This window comes from Ostrinia furnacalis, unplaced genomic scaffold (assembly GCF_004193835.3).
Source record: "Ostrinia furnacalis isolate ACB-3 unplaced genomic scaffold, ASM419383v2 OfSCF7067, whole genome shotgun sequence".
NCBI classification, from domain to species: Eukaryota; Metazoa; Arthropoda; class Insecta; order Lepidoptera; family Crambidae; genus Ostrinia; species Ostrinia furnacalis.
In genome coordinates this window covers 201,252-220,130 of record NW_021137306.1, presented here as the reverse complement: position 1 = coordinate 220,130, position 18,879 = coordinate 201,252, and the positions used below count along the sequence as shown (strand labels likewise).

Genomic DNA, 18,879 nt, shown 5'->3' with positions numbered 1-18,879 from the left:
GCAACTTAACGATGCAATGTACAGAAATAGTGAAACTGACTGCAAAAGTGTATCTTAAAATAACGCTTATTTTCAGCTTAAACACTCAGCACTACATTTACGAATAATTTACAGGCACAAAACCTTAATTGGCATGGAAAGTGACATTGACAGTATCGATATCGCAAGTAGAAAACTTTGTACAAAGTAAAATATCTTGTTTGTACAGCATCATTTAATTGCGAAACGGAATCCCGAAATTCCGTTAAAGCGACATTCTGAAAGCATATTTGACACACACCACTCACATTCACTCTGTATAGGGTTGCCAACATTTTATGTTCGAAAAAAGAGTTAAAAAACATACTTACAGGTCTGACAGTCAAAAATATCCTAGAAAAAATAACTGTTTTTTTAATAAATACACTTTTTATCTTAGAGCATAGCTTTTAAGTTTGAGTGACGCTTAATAAAGTTTTTGTTAGCTTTATATTTATTTGGGTTAGTAGTACCTAGTTTCGCACGAATTTCAATAATAACTTTTTTTAGTAGGCGTTTCGCCCGGTTGTATTAAAAGTATTAAAATCGCGTGCGAATCGACTCTTTTTTGAACTAGTAGTATACGATTACTAGTTCTCAAAGGGGTCTATTCGCACCCGTTTTTAATACTTTTGATACATCAGGGCGAAACGCCTACTAAAAAAAAAATTTTTTGAAAGGGGACGTTTCGCACATTCGTGCGAAGGAAAATCGTGCGAAACTACACGGCTGAACCATTTAAGAACCTAGTAAGGGACACTTTTTCAGATTTTCGTTTTTTGTCATAAATCACCTTAGAATTAAGGTCTCCACAGGATGTGAAGACAGAAATCGCTCTATTACACTTAACACCGGAGAAACGCGTTGCTAAAAACCTAGTAAGTCCAATTAAAATTTGCAAAAACCATTATCAAAACCTAGCAAGTTACAATGACCATTTAAAACCTAGTAAGTGCATGGACTTACTAGGTTTCAAAATGGTCAATGTGACTTACTAGAGGTAAAATGCTACTGTAATTTAAATATATTTCAAGTTCTGTTGGCTGACACTCGATAACCATATCAAAATCTGGGGACTACATGAGTACTGATTCATATTCGATTTTGATTTTGATTTTTACGAGGCACTTTTGTCAAAAAAATAATTTTTAGTGTTAGTAAAGAGCATAAAACTTGCAATTTTTAACTAAATATATTATTTTATTCCATAAAGTATACTCTAGTAACTAATCTTTAATATAAACATCGGAAGTTATCCAAATCTTTAAGCATCTTAGCAGGGCAAATGAAAATGCGTTTTTTCGCTCTCCTGTAAAATTTGCTCCGCTGCACTTACTAGGTTCTTAAATGGTTCAGCCGTACTACTAACCCTTATATTTTAAACACTAATAAGTTGCACAGCTTTTAATAACCCTGCTCTACCTATCCCTCTCAGTCATAAACCTGCGTGAATATTCTTTAATAACCCGCTCTTAATACTTAGTTCAAATGTGGCACACGGTCCATTCACTGAAGTATTAAAATAATAAACAACTTTAATAATTGAAATGTCAAAATAAACTAGGCCATGTGAGATACCTGTATGCGTCAACGAAGAAAAATTACATGTGCTGTCAATATGTAGGTAAGTTGAAGACATAATTGGTGGCCCCTGGTCTGATGCTTCATAAAGATCGATGACAACTGATGCAGTTGCGGGTTCGATTCCTGCCAGTGACAAATGCTAATGCGATTACAAAAAGGTCCAGAGCTTAGGGAGTATAAGCCAAGTCCTACATTTGCCTCAGGTAAATAAGTGCTCCTGTAGTGGAGTCTGAAATGACCTTTTATGATGATCTATGTCTATTAATGCTTGCAAGCATACAAATACATTTACGCCCGTATTCACAAACAGTACTATGAGGTCTCACAGTGCCCGTGGACGCACAGGGTGACTCACGAACCAATCACAGAGTTCTTCGATTTGCTGCTTCACTTAAGCAAGCATCGCTTGTGAATACAGGCTTTAGTCAGCACAGTATACCTGTAAATAAAACTAAGGCCGCTATAGTTTTTTAGTATTATTTATCATAGCAAACTATCGACGCGTGTAGAGACGTGCTTAGTATAACATTATCATGAAAATATTTTTATTATTCGCCTGACTTTACTTTTTTTTTTTTTTTTTCCATTTATTAATTTAGGGACTTTTACCTAGTATGTCAGTCCCATCATAACCTAATCGTAAACTAAATAACCAAAAAATTAAAAATAACTAAACAAAAAGAACGAGTAGCTGTCACTGGAGAATCACGGAAACCATGTCGCAAATAGACTTTACTTTGCTTTTTTGCTGTTAAAACATGCCTAGTATAGTAATTAATCTCATTTGTATTAATCAAGGATCCATGTACCTAATCTACTTTACATAAACACACTTTACTTTTATTAATGCTCAATTATTATTTTTATTATGTCCAGTATATTATGGACCATGTTTATAAAGAAACTACGTGAGTAGAGCTGACTCTAAACAATACGATCCATACTAATGCTATGAATATGAAAAAGTCTTGTATGTCGGTCTGCTTTTAGTTTTCACGAAAAAACCGTTGGAGTCATGATTAAATTGGTAGAAATGGGATCTAAGAGGAGCTGGCTAACTTGTAGCTTTTATGTAAATAAGGTCGAGTGAAGCGATGGCTGGTTCTTTCGTCATGTCTGTGAACAGGCGCTGCTTTCGGGGACTGGTCAATCCAAGTTTTTCAAATTTATGTATGCGAGTCATTTCTACTAGTATTTAAGTATCTCAGCACTTGCCAAATGTTGGTCTCGAAGCGCTGGTAGGGTATAAAAATTATGAGACATGTAGAGGCTCCTTAAGAGCAAAATGACGATTTGTAAGAACTATTTATTAATCTTAACAAATAAAGAAATTTTGACTTTGACTTTGTATAAAGGAGATTCCTCTAGCTGTAAGCGATATAAAATTTGATATTTATAAAGAATGTGTCGTTGACTTACTGCAACCTACGTGGGCAAAGCCACAGGTGAAGCACTAGTATACATTTATTTATTTAAAAACTTTATTGCACACACAAAAAAGCGGCACAAAAAGGCGAACTTAATGCCATATGGCATTCTCTACCAGCTAACTTTAGGCAAAACATAGACTTGAAAAAGAAACGAGTTGTCCTTGTCTCTCATTCACTAAAATCAAAATCAAAATCAAAAATATTTATTCAGTTTAGACCACAAGTGGCACTTTGTAACTTATTCGCGAAACGACGCGCTACTTTACCTGCTTAACGGAGTTAGTCGTTTTCTCCGGACACTGTTTGACTCAACGTCCATTGCCTTTGGATGCTAGGGTTGGCGAAATGTTGATAACACGTCAGATTTTACATTTCCGTTGCAAAATAACTCATTTTACCATAGAATAGGTTTCATTTTACAATAACAGTATGCTTCAGTAACTTCAGTTAACTTGGCGCAATACGTCATTAATATGGGTAAATGATACTTACTATGATTGTATGTAATAAAAACCCCCGATTAATATACACAGTATGTTTGGGTATACTTACACCATGTTTATATGGGGCTTGAACCGCAATGCTAGACGGCTGTGGAAAAACAGGATCTTTATATAACAATAGACATGGGTTCTAAGTATTCAACGTCTAAAATAAAGAATGAAAAAAAAAGCAATATTCCCAGAAATCATTTCAATCCTTTATTTTACATCAAATTTACCCTAGTGACTATACATACAGATACGGCAATTTCAAAGCGTAATGAATAAATAACCTTTTAAAGATTTATGAATGGGGCATCTCGTAAATAACCCAAACCGTGAGTTCTCATACAATTTGTTCTTTCTTTCTTTCTCATGAAACCTTCGGAAAAATATAAATAAACTTCACTTTTTGCATTTACAGTGGGAAAAACTAAAGCATTCAACTCACAATACCTAATTATGTAGTTTTTATTAATTAATATAATAGAAACAAAAACAACATTTTAATATATTTTACAACGCCCCAAAGCAAAATTTATTAGGACTAATTTAATCGCGGGCACTTATAATCAAATACTTTATATTATTATTTTACCGCCTTTTAACTGCGTGATCAGCATAAATATACAATATTGGCTACAAAAAAGCATGAAGTTTGATGAAGTATGTAAATGTTTTTGTTCATATTATACTCTGCCAAATTTCAGAATCGTATAAATTAGACATTGACCTACCTATTGACGATTGATTTAATGCGAAATAAACAGTTTCATAGTTCTATTATCACGTTTAAGCTTAGATTAGTTTGTCCTTTTTTGCTTTATTATATGCATTTATCGCAAGATTGAACTTAAAATAATAAAAAATGTACTACCACTGAATAAGGGGTAAAATAGGGAATGAACTTTGGTATGGTGAAACCATGATCAATATTTGGAATCTAAATATTCATATCCATTTTGTCGTGATCACAGACGCGTGATAGAGGCTTTGACATACCTACCGAAATATAAAGTCAAAATCGAAAGTAATTCAATTTTGAGCAAATTGTATGGCTTTTCTCTTTCAACAACAGTTAAGTGCTTATCAAGTTTCTCTTGACAGTTTATTGTTTCTCATTAAAACATTCCGATTTTGTTACACATTTTAAGTAGTAGGTACTTATCGTGGATTACCTAAATATGTATGAGTCGCCCCATACCCCAATGACTAAAGTGTACGCTCACTTCTAAAATACAATATTATGTAATACTAGCTGTGCCGCGCGGTGTTACTCGCGGTAAAACGTAGCCTATGTGTTAATCCAAGGTGTCAGCTAACTCCATACCAAATGTTATTAAAATCGCTCCAGCCGTTTAGACGTGAAAAAGTAACAAACATACACACTCACAAACTTGCGCCTTTATAATATTTAACCCTGAACTGAACTCTTCGTTTAGGTATATGTGGGTGCAACTAAATGCAGCGATTGCCTTTGCGGCGAATTTATATTGAAATAATACAGGGTTGTTAGTATCTCCATTTATGGTCTTCATAGAGAGGATACCATACAAATTAAAAGCGCGGGCAAGCGCATTGAACGTGGGGAAACGATCGCAATGCTTCAATCACTACACTTATCTAGTTGTAGGAAAACCCTTTGCTATGTTAGGTTAAAACCGGTGGTTTGCTTAATATCTAGTTTGATCAACGTTTGAATGCATGTGCGTTAAGTTTGCATATTGTTATAATTATTTAACAAGAATCAATTTCGTTCAACACAGACACTCTTAAAAGTGTAATTAAATTAATGAATACCTACACAGTTTTTAGTTCTAAAAAAAGTTTGCATACTTACTACTACATATGAGACGGGCTTTTGTGTACAAATTGTGAGTTGTTTTAAAAATTTTGGTCTTTAACTGGTTTTCGACAATGTTTAGGTACTTACTAACCGGCTATAGACAATTATCGAAAAAGTTGTCGCAGGTTTGGTATTTTTTAATATTTTAATTGACTCAATTACCAAAAGATTTATGAGTATTTTAGTACAGTTAGAAGCGACGTCTTTTATTTCAAGATTTTTCAACTTTTTCTATCCTAAGTGATAGTAGAATATGGCTAGCTAAATAACCGTAGAAAGTGTGCATTACAAAAATGTTGTTTTAATTGTATAATATTCGTATAGTAAATTGGTTGCGGACAGTGACAGGTGCTCAAAATATCCTATTATGTTATACAAATAGTAATAAAATATTGCTATATTTAAATTGCATCTCATCTTTCATTGCACTTTTTTCACTTACCTACTTATTTCTATGAAAAGAATATTTGAAATTCACGATGCTCATTTTAATTGATGAATCGATTTTTGAATCAGATTAGTTACCCTTTGAAGTCATGAAAAAATTCTGGAGTGAAAGTACTGAATTTTTTCAAGTAATAATGAATCGACAACCCTATGCCCCAGAAAGGTACTTATCGCATGTAGCGGAACGCGAATTCGTTCTGTATCCGCAACAAGATTTGCGATACGAAACCAAAAGTGCGTGAAATATTTGCATAAACAAACAAGACCGACCTATTTTTAGGCATCATTTAGGTTAATTTGGTACATTGAATGCAAATGGTATATCTGTACTGCAATAAATAATCTGTGATAGTACAATATTTTCCGACAATTATCTGGTCTAGTTAAGGTGAATTTGTAACTTATATTATTATGAAAGTTACTTGTCAGCTATTTTCAGCTCTATGAGAGTTAATATTTAAAAAAATGGCAATCGAAAAAGCTGACCTAAGAAATTCCTAAGGCACTTGACAATTTATTAACACTTTCAGACAAAATTTTACTTAATTTTACTTAACCCCAGGCATTAGCTGTTAAATATGGAAAGTAGAATGTTAAACGCGTGATTCATTTAAAAATTAGTCATAAAGAGTTATAAGCACTACTTTTCACTTAGAGTACAGATTCTGAGAAAGACGTAGAAAACATTTACCTGCTTTTCTGTAATGAATTTTGCAATAGTACTCAATTGTCATCCATCAATGTAATGCCATATTAATGTACCATCAGTATACTGCCGCATTCTTCACGAGTATAAGTTCGATTGAGGCATAAAATGGAAAATGAGGAAGTGATTTGTAGACAATCGCATCGAAAGCTGGGTCAGTGGTCGTTCTGAACGTTGCGGATTGCTCTTTATCCGGTAATTATCACTGTTCAATCGGTGTATTTGGGTCAGTAGGTATAAAACGTAAATCGTTTCAAACTTCTGCATAATTCCTCTGCTTCTTCATCTTATCGTGTCGACAAGAAACCTACACAGTGTCAGCCCAAAACTCCTCTACTCATTGTATGAAACTTTGAGGCATGGAATTTAATGACTTAACTCTCACATAATTGAAATTAAAATTACTTGTCACAAAAATGCTGATAATAAACCTAATTTATTGACCACTTTACTAATAAGCAAATTCCATGTTTCTTTCAACCCCAATAATATATCCACAACGAGAAAGCTCTTGGCCTGCATCTCTTTTAATGAAATTCAGGAACCCACTCTAAAGAAGAAATGGTTCAATGTTTAATTAACTACTGTATTTAAGAGCCTTACACACCCGAGGTGAGACAAAAGAGATGTTACTTATAAGAGAAGTACAGTGCGTATATTACTTACTTTTTTATTTTTATTTTATTTTATTTATTTGGAAAACAAAACAGATTACATTCTTTACATGGTTTAAATAATACTTAAATGTAGATATAGACTAAAATGTAACCCTAAATATGTTTTCACAGATTTGTTATACATGCATTAGGTACAAAAATNTCGTTTAGTCGACGCAGCGTTGAAATTGTACAGATAAATGCAGTTTGCGCACTCACTACGCGACCTCAAGCAATAAAAACCTAAAATTCGAACGCCAACTTTTTGCTACAACGCTCTTAATACATCACAATGTTAAGCTGCGAAAACTCATAATACTCATTTATTTCTTTAAATAGGCTTAAAAAAAGCACTTTTGGGATTGAATTGGAATGAAAGAATAGGTTCGCAATATTATTTACCTTCACATTCGTCGTTTTAGCCGAAAGTCCACTGCTGGACAAAGGCCTCCCCCAAGGATTTCCACGAAGACCGATCCTGCGCCGCTCGCATCCAGGCACCTCCCAGATCGTCGATCCACCTAGTGAGAGGCCTGCCCACGCTACGTCTTCCGGCTCGTGGTCGCCACTCAAGAACTTTCCTGCCCCATCGGCCATCGTCTCTACGAGCTATGTGCCCCGCCCACTGCCACTTGATTTTAGCAATCCTGCGAGCTCTGTCGGTTACTTTGGTTCTCCTGCGGTCACCTTTTTTGAAGAAGAGTACCACCACACTTCTGTGCCATGTCGTAGGCGTTTTTCCTTCGAGGATGACGGAATTGAACAGCTTCTGAACCTTTTGTACCCTTTGCACCACCGGTCTGCACCACTGGTGGTGCAAAGGGTATTTTTTAATCCCTTTTGCACCACCAATAGTGCCGCCCTACCATTAACTGTAAAACGATTAGATATCTATAATCATATAATATTAATATTATAAAGAGGAAAGATTTGATTGAATAGGCTCCGAAACTACTGGACAGATTTGACAACATATTAACATAAAAATTACTAACAACCATTCATACCTACATACAACGAATAATTTCTAAAGTACCAGGGCAACATAATCATAAAGGAGCTATATCAAATTCTTCTTGGTTGACCCGAGAAATAAACATGTATCATAAAATAGCTCCTTTATGGTTATGTTGCCCTGGTACTTTATTCGTTGTATGTAGGATGTAGGCCCGGGGTATTGTGGGTCTGAAGTGAAATGTTTATAGACACACAAATTAAAACTTTTAGGTAGGTTTTGATTTATTTATAACAATTAAATTTAAATTATTAAGTATTTTAGTTAGTCAGTCTACTACTAGTTTTACAGTCGATGGTAGCACAGCACTATTTGTTGGTGGTGCAAGAGGGATTTAAAAATACCCTTTGCACCACCAGTGGTGCAGGCCGGTGGTGCAAAGGGTACAAAAGGCTTCTGAAGAGCCCTTAGTACCGGCGTTCCGCCTGCCTTCAAAAGCTCAGCCGTGATTCCATCATCACCCGGTGCCTTGTTGTTCTTCAGCTGTTTGAGAGCCATTCTAATCTCGTACAGACTGACGTCCGGGATATCTTCGGTATAGTGTCGGGTCAGTCTAGCTCTTGGGTCTTCGGCTAGATTTGTGACAGGTGTACGTACACTCGTGTATAATTGTCCGTAGAACTTCTCAACCTCTTCCAATATCTCCGGCCCCGACGAAATGGCTCTGCCATCCTCTGTCTTCAGCTTGGTCAGTTGACTTTGGCCAACAGACAGATCTCTTGCGAACACTTTAGAGCCCTTGTTTCGCTCGATCGCCTCTTTGATTTCTTTAATACCTTCACAATAATGGTATAAATAAGGATTGAAACCTACTTGTCGTATGATCCTGTCGACAGCAGGCCCGGGCGGCGCGTAGAGCACGCGGCCCATGAGCAGCGGCTTGATGAAACTCCACACCACCTTGCCGCCCTGCAGCGCCGTCACGTCTGCGTACAGCGAGCGGCAGAAATCCGCTGCGACACAAGATGTAATTTTTTTATCATTTATACTAATACTAGCTTTCCGCCCGCGGCTTCGCCCGCTTGGAATTTTGTCTGTCACAGAAAAACTATCGCGCGCGTCCCTGTTTCAAAAACCGGGATAAAAACTATCCTATGTTCTTTCCCGGGACTCAAACTATCTCTATGCTAAATTTCATCAAAATCGGTTGCGAGGTTTAAGCGGGAAAGCGTAACAGACAGACAGACAGACAGACAGACAGACAGACAGACAGACAGACAGACAGAGTTACTTTCGCATTTATAATATTAGTTGGGATTATAAAGCTGAAGAGTTTGTTTGTTTGTTTGTTTACTTGAACACGCTAATCTCCGGACTACTGGTCCGATTTGAAAAATTCTTTCAGTGTTAGATACCCCTTTTATCAAGGAAGGCTATACAACACGCTACGATCAATAGAAGCAGAGCAATAATGAAATATGTTGCGAAAACGGGTTTTAACGCGTACGAAGTTGCGGGCACAGCTAGTCACTTATACATGTCCTAATATAGCTAGCACCTGGTAGTACTTAGTGGTTCGGGAGAACATTTATTATAGCACGAAAATGTGACGCGTTTTAACACAGCAAAATGTATAGATAGTTCCATCCACGAAGACGCGCCCCACCATTCTTCCGCTAATGTTTGAGTGTTATCGGTACACACTAAATTATCCACGAGTGCACACGCACACTACAATAATGCCGCTCGGATTGCTCGGATCAAACTCCCCACACCCCGCGCTTCCTTCGACAAAAATTGGTGGGGCGCGTCTTCGTGGATGGCTCGATCTATAACATAATTTATGAATGAGCTAAACGATTTTCTCCAGTTTGTGTGAATATTATGTAATTACAGTTATTTATTAAAGAATCTAAAATATATTAGAGAAACATAAGAAATTCTTGTCGTGAATTCTCAAAAATGAAAAAGGTCAAGAAACCAGAAAGCGATGCTACCTAGTCGCGATGCTGTGGAAATATATTTTCCTGGTCCTTTTACGTGCTGAAATTGGCTCATGAGCACCGTCCACCAGACATTCATCGACAATGATACGGCAGTAGGGCGTCACGTATACCTACCATTTATGAAGACTGTTATAGTCTGGTCCGTGAGCACGTAGAATTTTGTCCAATGACCCCTAGCTACCCATCCTTATCGCTCGCGCGTAATTATGTTGCTATCGCGCTCGCACACTCACTGCGGGTGCCAGTCGCACAGTCGCAACAGCAATATAATTACGCGCGAGCGATAAGGATAGGTAGCTAGGGGTCATTGGACAAAATTCTACGTGCTCACGGACCGGGCTTTAGTAACAAATAGATCCGATAACTTTTCACTTACTAGGCAGTGCTTGTAGTTGTCGCTCATCAGGCTTGTCAGCCTTGTCGGGGCTGGCGATGACGCTTCGGTAGAGGCGCGGTACAGCGGCCGAGAATGGCGTCCCGCACAGCATGTTGCCCGCGCTAGCCAGGAACTCGGACGCTGGAAATGAAGAAGTTTCGAATTGTAATTTTATTTGAATCATCTGCTAGAAATAATAAAGCACAATGTATTAAAAAAATAACATTATTTGATAGATATTTTTTAAGGTTTTCGGTCCACCGATCAGTGGGCTGAGCGTGAGTTTACATCAAACGTCCTCACTAGTGAGCGCGTTAAAAAAATGTATAAAAATATTAGTTCTTGAACGTTTCCGCTAGGGGCGCTGTACAATCAGTCATACATTTAATGTCATTTTTTTACGACATTATGAGATTCCACTTCCACACATTTTGAGGAGAGCGTAGTACAGCCAAATAGACCAGCTTTGCTGAAATATTCCACACTTTGGCTACTTAGGTCACTAGAACGGATTGGTCGCATATCGTTATCTTTCTGAAGCTCTACAGTGCCTACACCTGCAAGTCTATCTCTTACATCCCAGCAGGCCCCCGACGGAGCTGAAGTTGGCTAGGCTCTTGAACAACGGCTCCCCGGCTAAGGAGTCCGCCACGTCTGATCTGAGCTGATCTGAGCCTGTACTGAAGGCAGCACGGCGGCCATGCGAGGCAGACTCTACAGTATTTATGTATCAGCCAACAGCTCTTCTTACATCCTAACATCTATGCAAGGCAGGCTCTATAGTGCTTACAACCCGATCAAGCTAGCTGCGTATCTCACTGGAATGCGACTCTCCCTCCCACCGTAAGTACCAGAGCAAAGATGTGACGTCACGGCCGCCTGATAATAACTGGTCTCGTTCCCACCACTGCAACTCCTGTATAGTCAAGTTTGTCCCGGGGAAAGTTAAACTGACATTTTATCCGCAATGAAATTAATCAGAAGAAAATAGGATGAGTTCGAAATTAAGGTTCGACTAATACATAACCGGGTTGTAATATCAAGCCAACAGCTCTACTTACAGCCCAGTAATCCCCCGACGGAGCTGAAGTTGACCAGGCTCTTGAACAATGGCTCTTCAGCGAAAGTGTCCGCCACCTCGCTGATCTGAACTTGCACAGAGGGCAGCACAGCAGCCATGCGAGGCAGGCGCTATAGTACTTACAGCCCGATTGAGCGAGCTGCGCATCTCACTGGAATACGATTCTCCCTCCCGCTTACCCACAAACTTCCCCGCGTTCGCCTGTCCGTACCAGAGCTACAATGTGACGTCACGGCCGCCAGATAATAAAATAACCAGGGTTTTTTATTCCCCTCTCGTTCCCACCACTGCAACTCCTGTGTAGCCAGGATCTTCAGCTTGACCGCCACAAAAACCCAACCAATGAAGGTCAAGTTTGTCCCGGGGGAAAGTTAAACTGTCATTGGACCCGCAACGAAAGTTTTTTATTCAAGCCCACAACTCTACTCACATCCCAGCAGTCCTCCGACGGAGCTGAAGTTGGCCAGGCTCTTGAATAATGGCTCTTCAGCGAAAGAGTCCGCCACCTCGCTGATCTGAGCCTGTACTGAAGGCAGCACGGCGGCCATACGCGGTAGACCTTGCGTTACTGCTGTGCCCTCTGCTTCTGTGAGGTTGGAGGCTGTGTACAGTTGCACGAGGAGGGCTGCGGTCACCTGGGGGTAAATACAAAGAATTATTGTGACGTTAGTGTTTCGATTGTCGTCAAGATAAAAATTGCTACGGTTCCCAGCTTATAAACAAAAAAACAACAAATTTTGAAACCTTACCACTTTTGCAGAAACATAGCTTCTTGCGGTTTAATGTACTCAAAATTAATTAGCAACTTACAATTGAAAGAACATTCTGCATCCGGATCTAAGTAGTGAAGTTAATTCTTATTTTGCAGTAGAGCAGACCGACACTGACCCTGTTTTGCATGGATATATTAGCGACATGTCCTTTAGCTAACACACATAATTAGCAACGTATTCTTCTGGCATCACCGAAGTGATGAGGACACTATTCAGAAGCTATTAAGCTGTTAAATACGCACCTTGTCCATAATGTACGTGAAGATCAATTCTGAGCAGAGCTGTAATCTGTCCATAGCTGCCATACATTTCGTGTGGGAGACATAATTCAGAAGCCATTAAGCAGTAAAAAATACGCACCTTGTCCACAATATAGCTGAAGTTCAAGTTCTGCATCAAAGCCACGACCAATTGCTTTGCACGTAGTTAGCTGCGTAGTCGCCTGGCTACGCCGAAGTGATGAGGACACTATTCAGAAGCGTACCTTGTCCATAATGTACGTGAAGATCAATTTCTAACGCAGAGCTGCTATCAGCTGTCCACAGCTGCCAAATATGTCATGTTGGAGACACCATTCAGAAGCTATCGAGCTGTAATGAGGGCTATCGTTTTTAAACTTAACAGTTGGCACACCTGGCGATTGACAGGACCTTACTCTACAGTGGCGCCATCTTGATGAGTGCAAATGCGATAGTCCTCCTACCACTTTAGCGCTCACCAGTTGGTGCCACTGTCTTCGCTACTAGCAAGTGACAGGACCTTACTCTCCACTCTCATAAAATACGCACCTTGTCCACAATATAGCTGAAGTTCAAGTTGTGCATCAGAGCCGCGAGCAGCTGCTTGGCGCGCTCGTCGGGCAGGCCGCACAGCTGCTCGGCCACGGCGCCGCTGACGTCATCGCGCGACACCACGCCCAGGTCGGCCGGCTGCAGCGCGCGCGACATGGCTTCTAAAGCCTGGTCCGTGAGCACGTAGAATCCCGTCCAATGACCCCAAGCTACCCATCCCTATCGCTCGCGCGTAATTATGTTGCTGTCGCGCTCGCACACTCACTGCGGGCGCCCGTCGCACAGTCGCGACAGTAACGCGCGAGCGATAAGGATGGGTAGCTTGGGGTCATTGGACGGGATTCTACGTGCTCACGGACCAGGCTTTAGCTGGCACACGTAGTATTCTAGCTTGCGTGGGCGGGGCACATAGCTCGTAGAGACGATGGCAGTTGGGGCAGAAAAGTTCTCGAGTGGCGACTACGAGCCGGAAGACGTAGCGTGGGCCGGCATTCCACTAGGTGGACCGACGATCTGGTGAAGGTCGCGGGAGGTGCCTGGATACGAGCGGCGCAGGACCGGTCTTTGTGGAAATCCTTGGGGGAGGCCTTTGTGGACGTCTTTCGGCTGAAACGAACGAACGAACGATTCTAGCTTTGCCGAATGTTGGGGACACAATTATGAAGTAGTGAGCTGTAATTAAATACGCACCTTATCCATAATGTACGTGAAGATCAATTTCTGGAGTAGAGCTGCTATCTGCTATACATGTCAAGTTGGAGACACCATTCAGAAGTCATTGAGTTGTATAGTCTGGACTGTGCGACGGGCGCCAGCAGTGAGTGTGCGAGCGCAACCGCAACATAATTACGCGCGAGCGATAAGGATGGGTAGCTTGGGGTCATTGGACAAAATTCTACGTGCACACAGACCGGGCTTTAGTAAAGCACGCACCTTGTCCACAATATAGCTGAAGTTCAAGTTGTGCATCAGAGCCGCGAGCAGCTGCTTGGCGCGCTCGTCGGGCAGGCCGCACAGCTGCTCGGCCACGGCGCCGCTGACGTCATCGCGCGACACCACGCCCAGGTCGGCCGGCTGCAGCGCGCGCGACATGGCTTCCAGCTGGCACACGTAGTTGGCTATGTGGTCGCCTGGCTTCCAGGAGAGGATCTGGAAAACAATAGTTTGATAAGTGTTTGCTAAATAATGTATTAGGCTGTAATAGTTCTAGATGATTGATACCTATTGATTGGGAGAGGCCTATGGCTGAAATAATGATGATGATTGATACCACCAGCAGAGTAAATACAAATGAGTAGGTCATCTTCATAGAAACGCAACGAGCGCGGTTTGTATGTGAGCGCGCCAATACGTATGCAGCGCGCACGCACACACTGATAAAATTCGACGCAACTCCCCGCTTAATTTTCTCAGTGTGTGCGTGCGCGCACCATACGTATTGGCGCGTCAGTCAACTCCTGACAGAAAAGTGTGACTATGACAAGGATCTTTTAGACCGTGATTTGCCTAATTTTATGCCCCATGTAGATTAACGCCTGTACAAAGGATCCGATCTGGCTAAGGTCATGAAGATTTATTTCGCGGTCCATTTACCGTTACTTGACATAAATGAAAATGATGAAGTAGCCTAATCTAGTCATCTAGTGAGCGAAAGGGGACGGGTTCAAATTCCACCTCAGGTAGTAGATATTTCAAGCTATTTCTAGAATTAGTAGTAGTAGGGCCCAAAAGATAAGGAGACATGTAAAGTGCCCCATAAGGGCTGCCTTTTCTTTTTTTATTATTTTCTATAATAATATTTTGACGTTCATAAGTGCCACTTGTGGTCTAAACTGAATAAATATTTTTTGATTTTGAAATATTTTTGATTTTGATTTTTTGATTTTGAAATTCCAAAGTGAGTAGACACCTACCGGCTTGAGCAGTATGTACCCGGCGTGTATGCGCGGCGCAGCAATAGACCAGAAGTTGGTGTTGTTGATGCCCAGCGCCGCAAGCGCCGACTCCACGCGGTCCAGGCTCAAGAACACCTCCCACACCGGGACTGGAATATAATAACTAAGTTAGGACTGGACGCTATATGACTACCGGTATGTGACCACCTACTATAGTTCGTTTCATCCACGAAGACGCGCGGGGTCGAAGGAAGCGCGGGGTGCGGGGAGCCTGATCCGACCAACCCGAGCGTCATCCTTGTAGTGTGCGCCCGCACTACGGACAACTATCCAATGAGGGCTATCGTTTTTATACTTAACAGTTGGCACCCCTNCAATGAGGGCTATCGTTTTAGCGCTCACCAGTTAGCGCCATTGTAGATTAAGGTCCTGTCACTTGCTAGTAGCGAAGACAGTGGCGCCGACTGGTGAGCGCTAAAGTGGTAGGAGGACTATCGCATTTGCACTCATCAAGATGGCGCCACTGTAAAGTAATGTCCCGTCAATCGCCAGGGGTGCCAACTGATAAGTATAAAAACGATAACCCTCATTGCAACGCTGCCAATGCCAACTATGAAGCTCGGATTGGTCGGATCAAACACACCTCGCACCCCCCGCTTTCTTCGACTCGGTGCGTCTTCGTGGATGAAACGAACTATACCAATATGAAGAAAAACCCACTGCAACTGGTTTGATTTTTATTGGCGGTCAGGCTGTAGATCATGGCTACACAGGAGTTGCAGCGGCGAGCGAGAGGTGGGAATGGTCCCGATACCGATATGTAGTCAACAGAGAATGGCGAGAAGGGACAGTGAAAGTGAGAAAAGAGCAACGATAAATAAAAGCTTGTAAAAATAGCTGACAGTAGCGCAACGGTTTAAAACGGTCGAGCGTTAAGCCATTGTGGTGATCTTATTTCTAACACAAGCATAATGTTTCGCGTACTTGAAGGGGTTAAAGTATAATATTATCCCAACTAATATTATAAATGCGAAAGTAACTCTGTCTGTCTGTCTGTCTGTCTGTCTGTCTGTCTGTCTGTCTGTCTGTTACGCTTTCCCGCTTAAACCTCGCAACCGATTTTGATGAAATTTGGCATAGAGATAGTTTGAGTCCCGGGAAAGAACATAGGATAGTTTTTATCCCGGTTTTTGAAACAGGGACGCGCGCGATAAAGTTTTTCTGTGACAGACAAAATTCCACGCGGGCGAAGCCGCGGGCGGAAAGCTAGTAAGAGATAATTTCATAACATAAGACATCATTTCCTAACAGTTTAGGGTATGAAAATTGTAGTGTCTTCGATCATGTTCATCAGTGACTGATCGAAATCTCCACGGGCGGAAGTCATTGTCAAAACATGAGTAACGATAAAAATAAAGAATAACTGAATGAATCATACTTTTGAAGTCCTGTTTCTCCAGATAGGTTTTGTACTGATGCAGCACTTGAAGTCCGCTTGTCAGGGCCTGCAGATCGTGCTCCAGGGTGGAGTTGCCTAGCAGCGGCCGCAGCTGTTCAAGGATGCCGTGGATACTGTAATAACGGAATAAATAAATTAATCACTACATAATTATTATAAAAACAAAGACCTCCACGCCACCGCATTAGTTTCGTCTGTTCGCAATAAACTAAATAACTATTGATCGGATTTTCATGCGGTTTTCAGCAACAGATAAGATTGATTGGAAGGTTTTTAGGTACACAATTTCTCAAGTCTTTGTTTTTCATTGCACGGGCGCAATCTGCACACAAAAATTAGTCTTTAAAGTAGGCCCCAAGCGTCTTAAATATTATTGAGACATAAACAACTATAGTCTGGTCTCTGAGCACGTAGAATTTTGTCCATTGATCCCAAGCTAGGTACCCATCCTTATCGCTCGTACGTAATTATTTTATATTGCCGTCGCGACTGTGCGACGGGGGCCCGCAGTGAGTGTGCGAGCGCGACAGCAACATAATTACGCGCGAGCGATAAGAATGGGTAGCTTGGGGTCATTGGACAAAATTCTACGTGCTCAGAGACCGGGCTTTACCTGTAGATGACGCTATTGAGGGGATCCTCAGCCAGTATCTCCAATACCAAGTCGAGGGTAGGCGCGAGTCTTCCTTTCAACACTCCAGCTACGTCCATGGTGCTGGCCAGCCCCACCAGCCTGCCCAGGTGTTTGAGCAGCTGTTCTACGTGGAACAAGAAGTTCGACACGTGCTGGAACTTCCAGAACTCCGTTTCTTGGAGTTTTGGTAACTGGGGGTTACGAAAAAAGGTTTTATTCACATACTGACGAACGTTATTTAATTTTCATATATCTCGGAAAGGACTTGGTAATGAGGGTTTTCGCGTATGAAAAATCCGCCAGATGGCAATACGTAGACGCGAGGTCCATATGCTGCATGATTGGTTATTTTTGACTAGACATTGACAGATATGTCAAAATCCACCAATCACGCAGCAGTCTGACCCCACATCATCCACGTCCCGCCATCTAGCGGATCTTTCATTCGCGAAAACCCTCATTGTGATTTACTCTTTATGTATAGTTTGTTATAATTATGTAAACCCTGGTCTTCCTAATATGAATCAATAAATAAATAACTACAGTGCGAAAAAATATCTTAATATTACTTACATCTTTAGCAATTAGCGTAGAGTTCACGTTATTCTTGATAATATTTATAAGAACCGCACAATCCGAGTGAGGGCACAACTCACCAAGACTACGGTTTTGTAGCACCACAAAGTTTTCCATAGAGTTTTGGTCCAGAGATTTTTTAAGCTGAAACAAAAGTAGTTTTGAAATAAACTAATATCTATAAAAATGGTAAAATGTAAAAATAACGAAACTAGGACTTATGGAACCTGCAATATTTCGAAAAAACAAAATATTGTTTGTTCCAAACCTTCCATCCAGGCTATCTTATCTTATATCTTATCGACGATTTAAGGCGACAAATGTATGGGTTTATCGTTCAAAATCCTATCCTAGGCCTACAGGCTCCAAAATGTCGAGTTTGAAGCTAATTTCATCTTATATATTTTCAGCACAATGAATTCAGGCCTTACTTTAATTAAAAAAGCTTTCCTAATCTATGAAACTTACCAGTCTCAAATTCACGTCACCCTCCCGCACTTTCATCGCCAGCTCGTCTCCTAACTTCCTCAAGTCTTGTTCCAAGCTGTTCCCATCTTTCAAGTACTGCTTCAGCGGCACGTAGACATCCAAGTTGGGAGCTATCTGTGAAGCCAGCTCCTTGAGGAAAGCTACTTCTTTCACGCCGTCTATCTCGTGTAAGTGGGGCAGTTCTGCTCGGATGAGGGTATTCGTCTGAGCGAGGACTGTGAGGAAACTGGGAAGGAAAGTGGGTGGTTTACTTATTTTTTCATTTAAGTTGTGAAATAAGCAATTTTGTACCCATAGTACCAAGATATTGGTGCGACAACACGATTTCATTTATACAATGAAGGCTATCGTTTTAGCGCTCACCAGTTGGCGCCACTGTAGAGTAAGGTCCTGTCACTTGCTAGTAGCGAAGACAGTGGCACCAACTGGTGAGCGCGAAAGTGGTAGGAGGACCATCGTATTTGCACTCATCAAGATGGCCCCACTGTAGAGTAAGGTCCTGTCAATCGCCAGGGGTGCCAACTGTTAAGTATAAAAACGATAGCCCTCATTAGATATGCATTTATAAAATTTGGTTTTTCCTTTCGAGTAAAAAAAAAATAGTTGTATGTTGTATAGTGTGTCAGTTCTTATCAGGGCATTTGCTATAAAATAAAGATAATAGGCTGTCTTTTA

At 40.8% G+C, this 18,879-nt stretch overlaps 1 protein-coding gene across 1 annotated transcript in view; it reads right to left on the bottom strand.

Moving 5' to 3' along the window:
* Window positions 1–3,580: 3,580 nt before the first annotated feature.
* LOC114363337 (uncharacterized) overlaps window positions 3,581–18,879 on the bottom strand; it is an 85,968-nt gene continuing 70,669 nt past the window's right edge. Inside the window, exons 30-40 of the mRNA XM_028319025.1 lie at window positions 18,184–18,430; window positions 17,713–17,859; window positions 17,119–17,330; window positions 16,485–16,618; window positions 15,065–15,195; window positions 14,085–14,300; window positions 13,149–13,319; window positions 12,018–12,222; window positions 10,507–10,647; window positions 8,897–9,137; window positions 3,581–3,623 (exon numbers count right to left, since the gene is read on the bottom strand). Coding sequence (XP_028174826.1) covers window positions 3,581–3,623; window positions 8,897–9,137; window positions 10,507–10,647; window positions 12,018–12,222; window positions 13,149–13,319; window positions 14,085–14,300; window positions 15,065–15,195; window positions 16,485–16,618; window positions 17,119–17,330; window positions 17,713–17,859; window positions 18,184–18,430 — 1,888 coding nt within the window. The remainder of the gene's footprint in view (window positions 3,624–8,896; window positions 9,138–10,506; window positions 10,648–12,017; window positions 12,223–13,148; window positions 13,320–14,084; window positions 14,301–15,064; window positions 15,196–16,484; window positions 16,619–17,118; window positions 17,331–17,712; window positions 17,860–18,183; window positions 18,431–18,879) is intronic.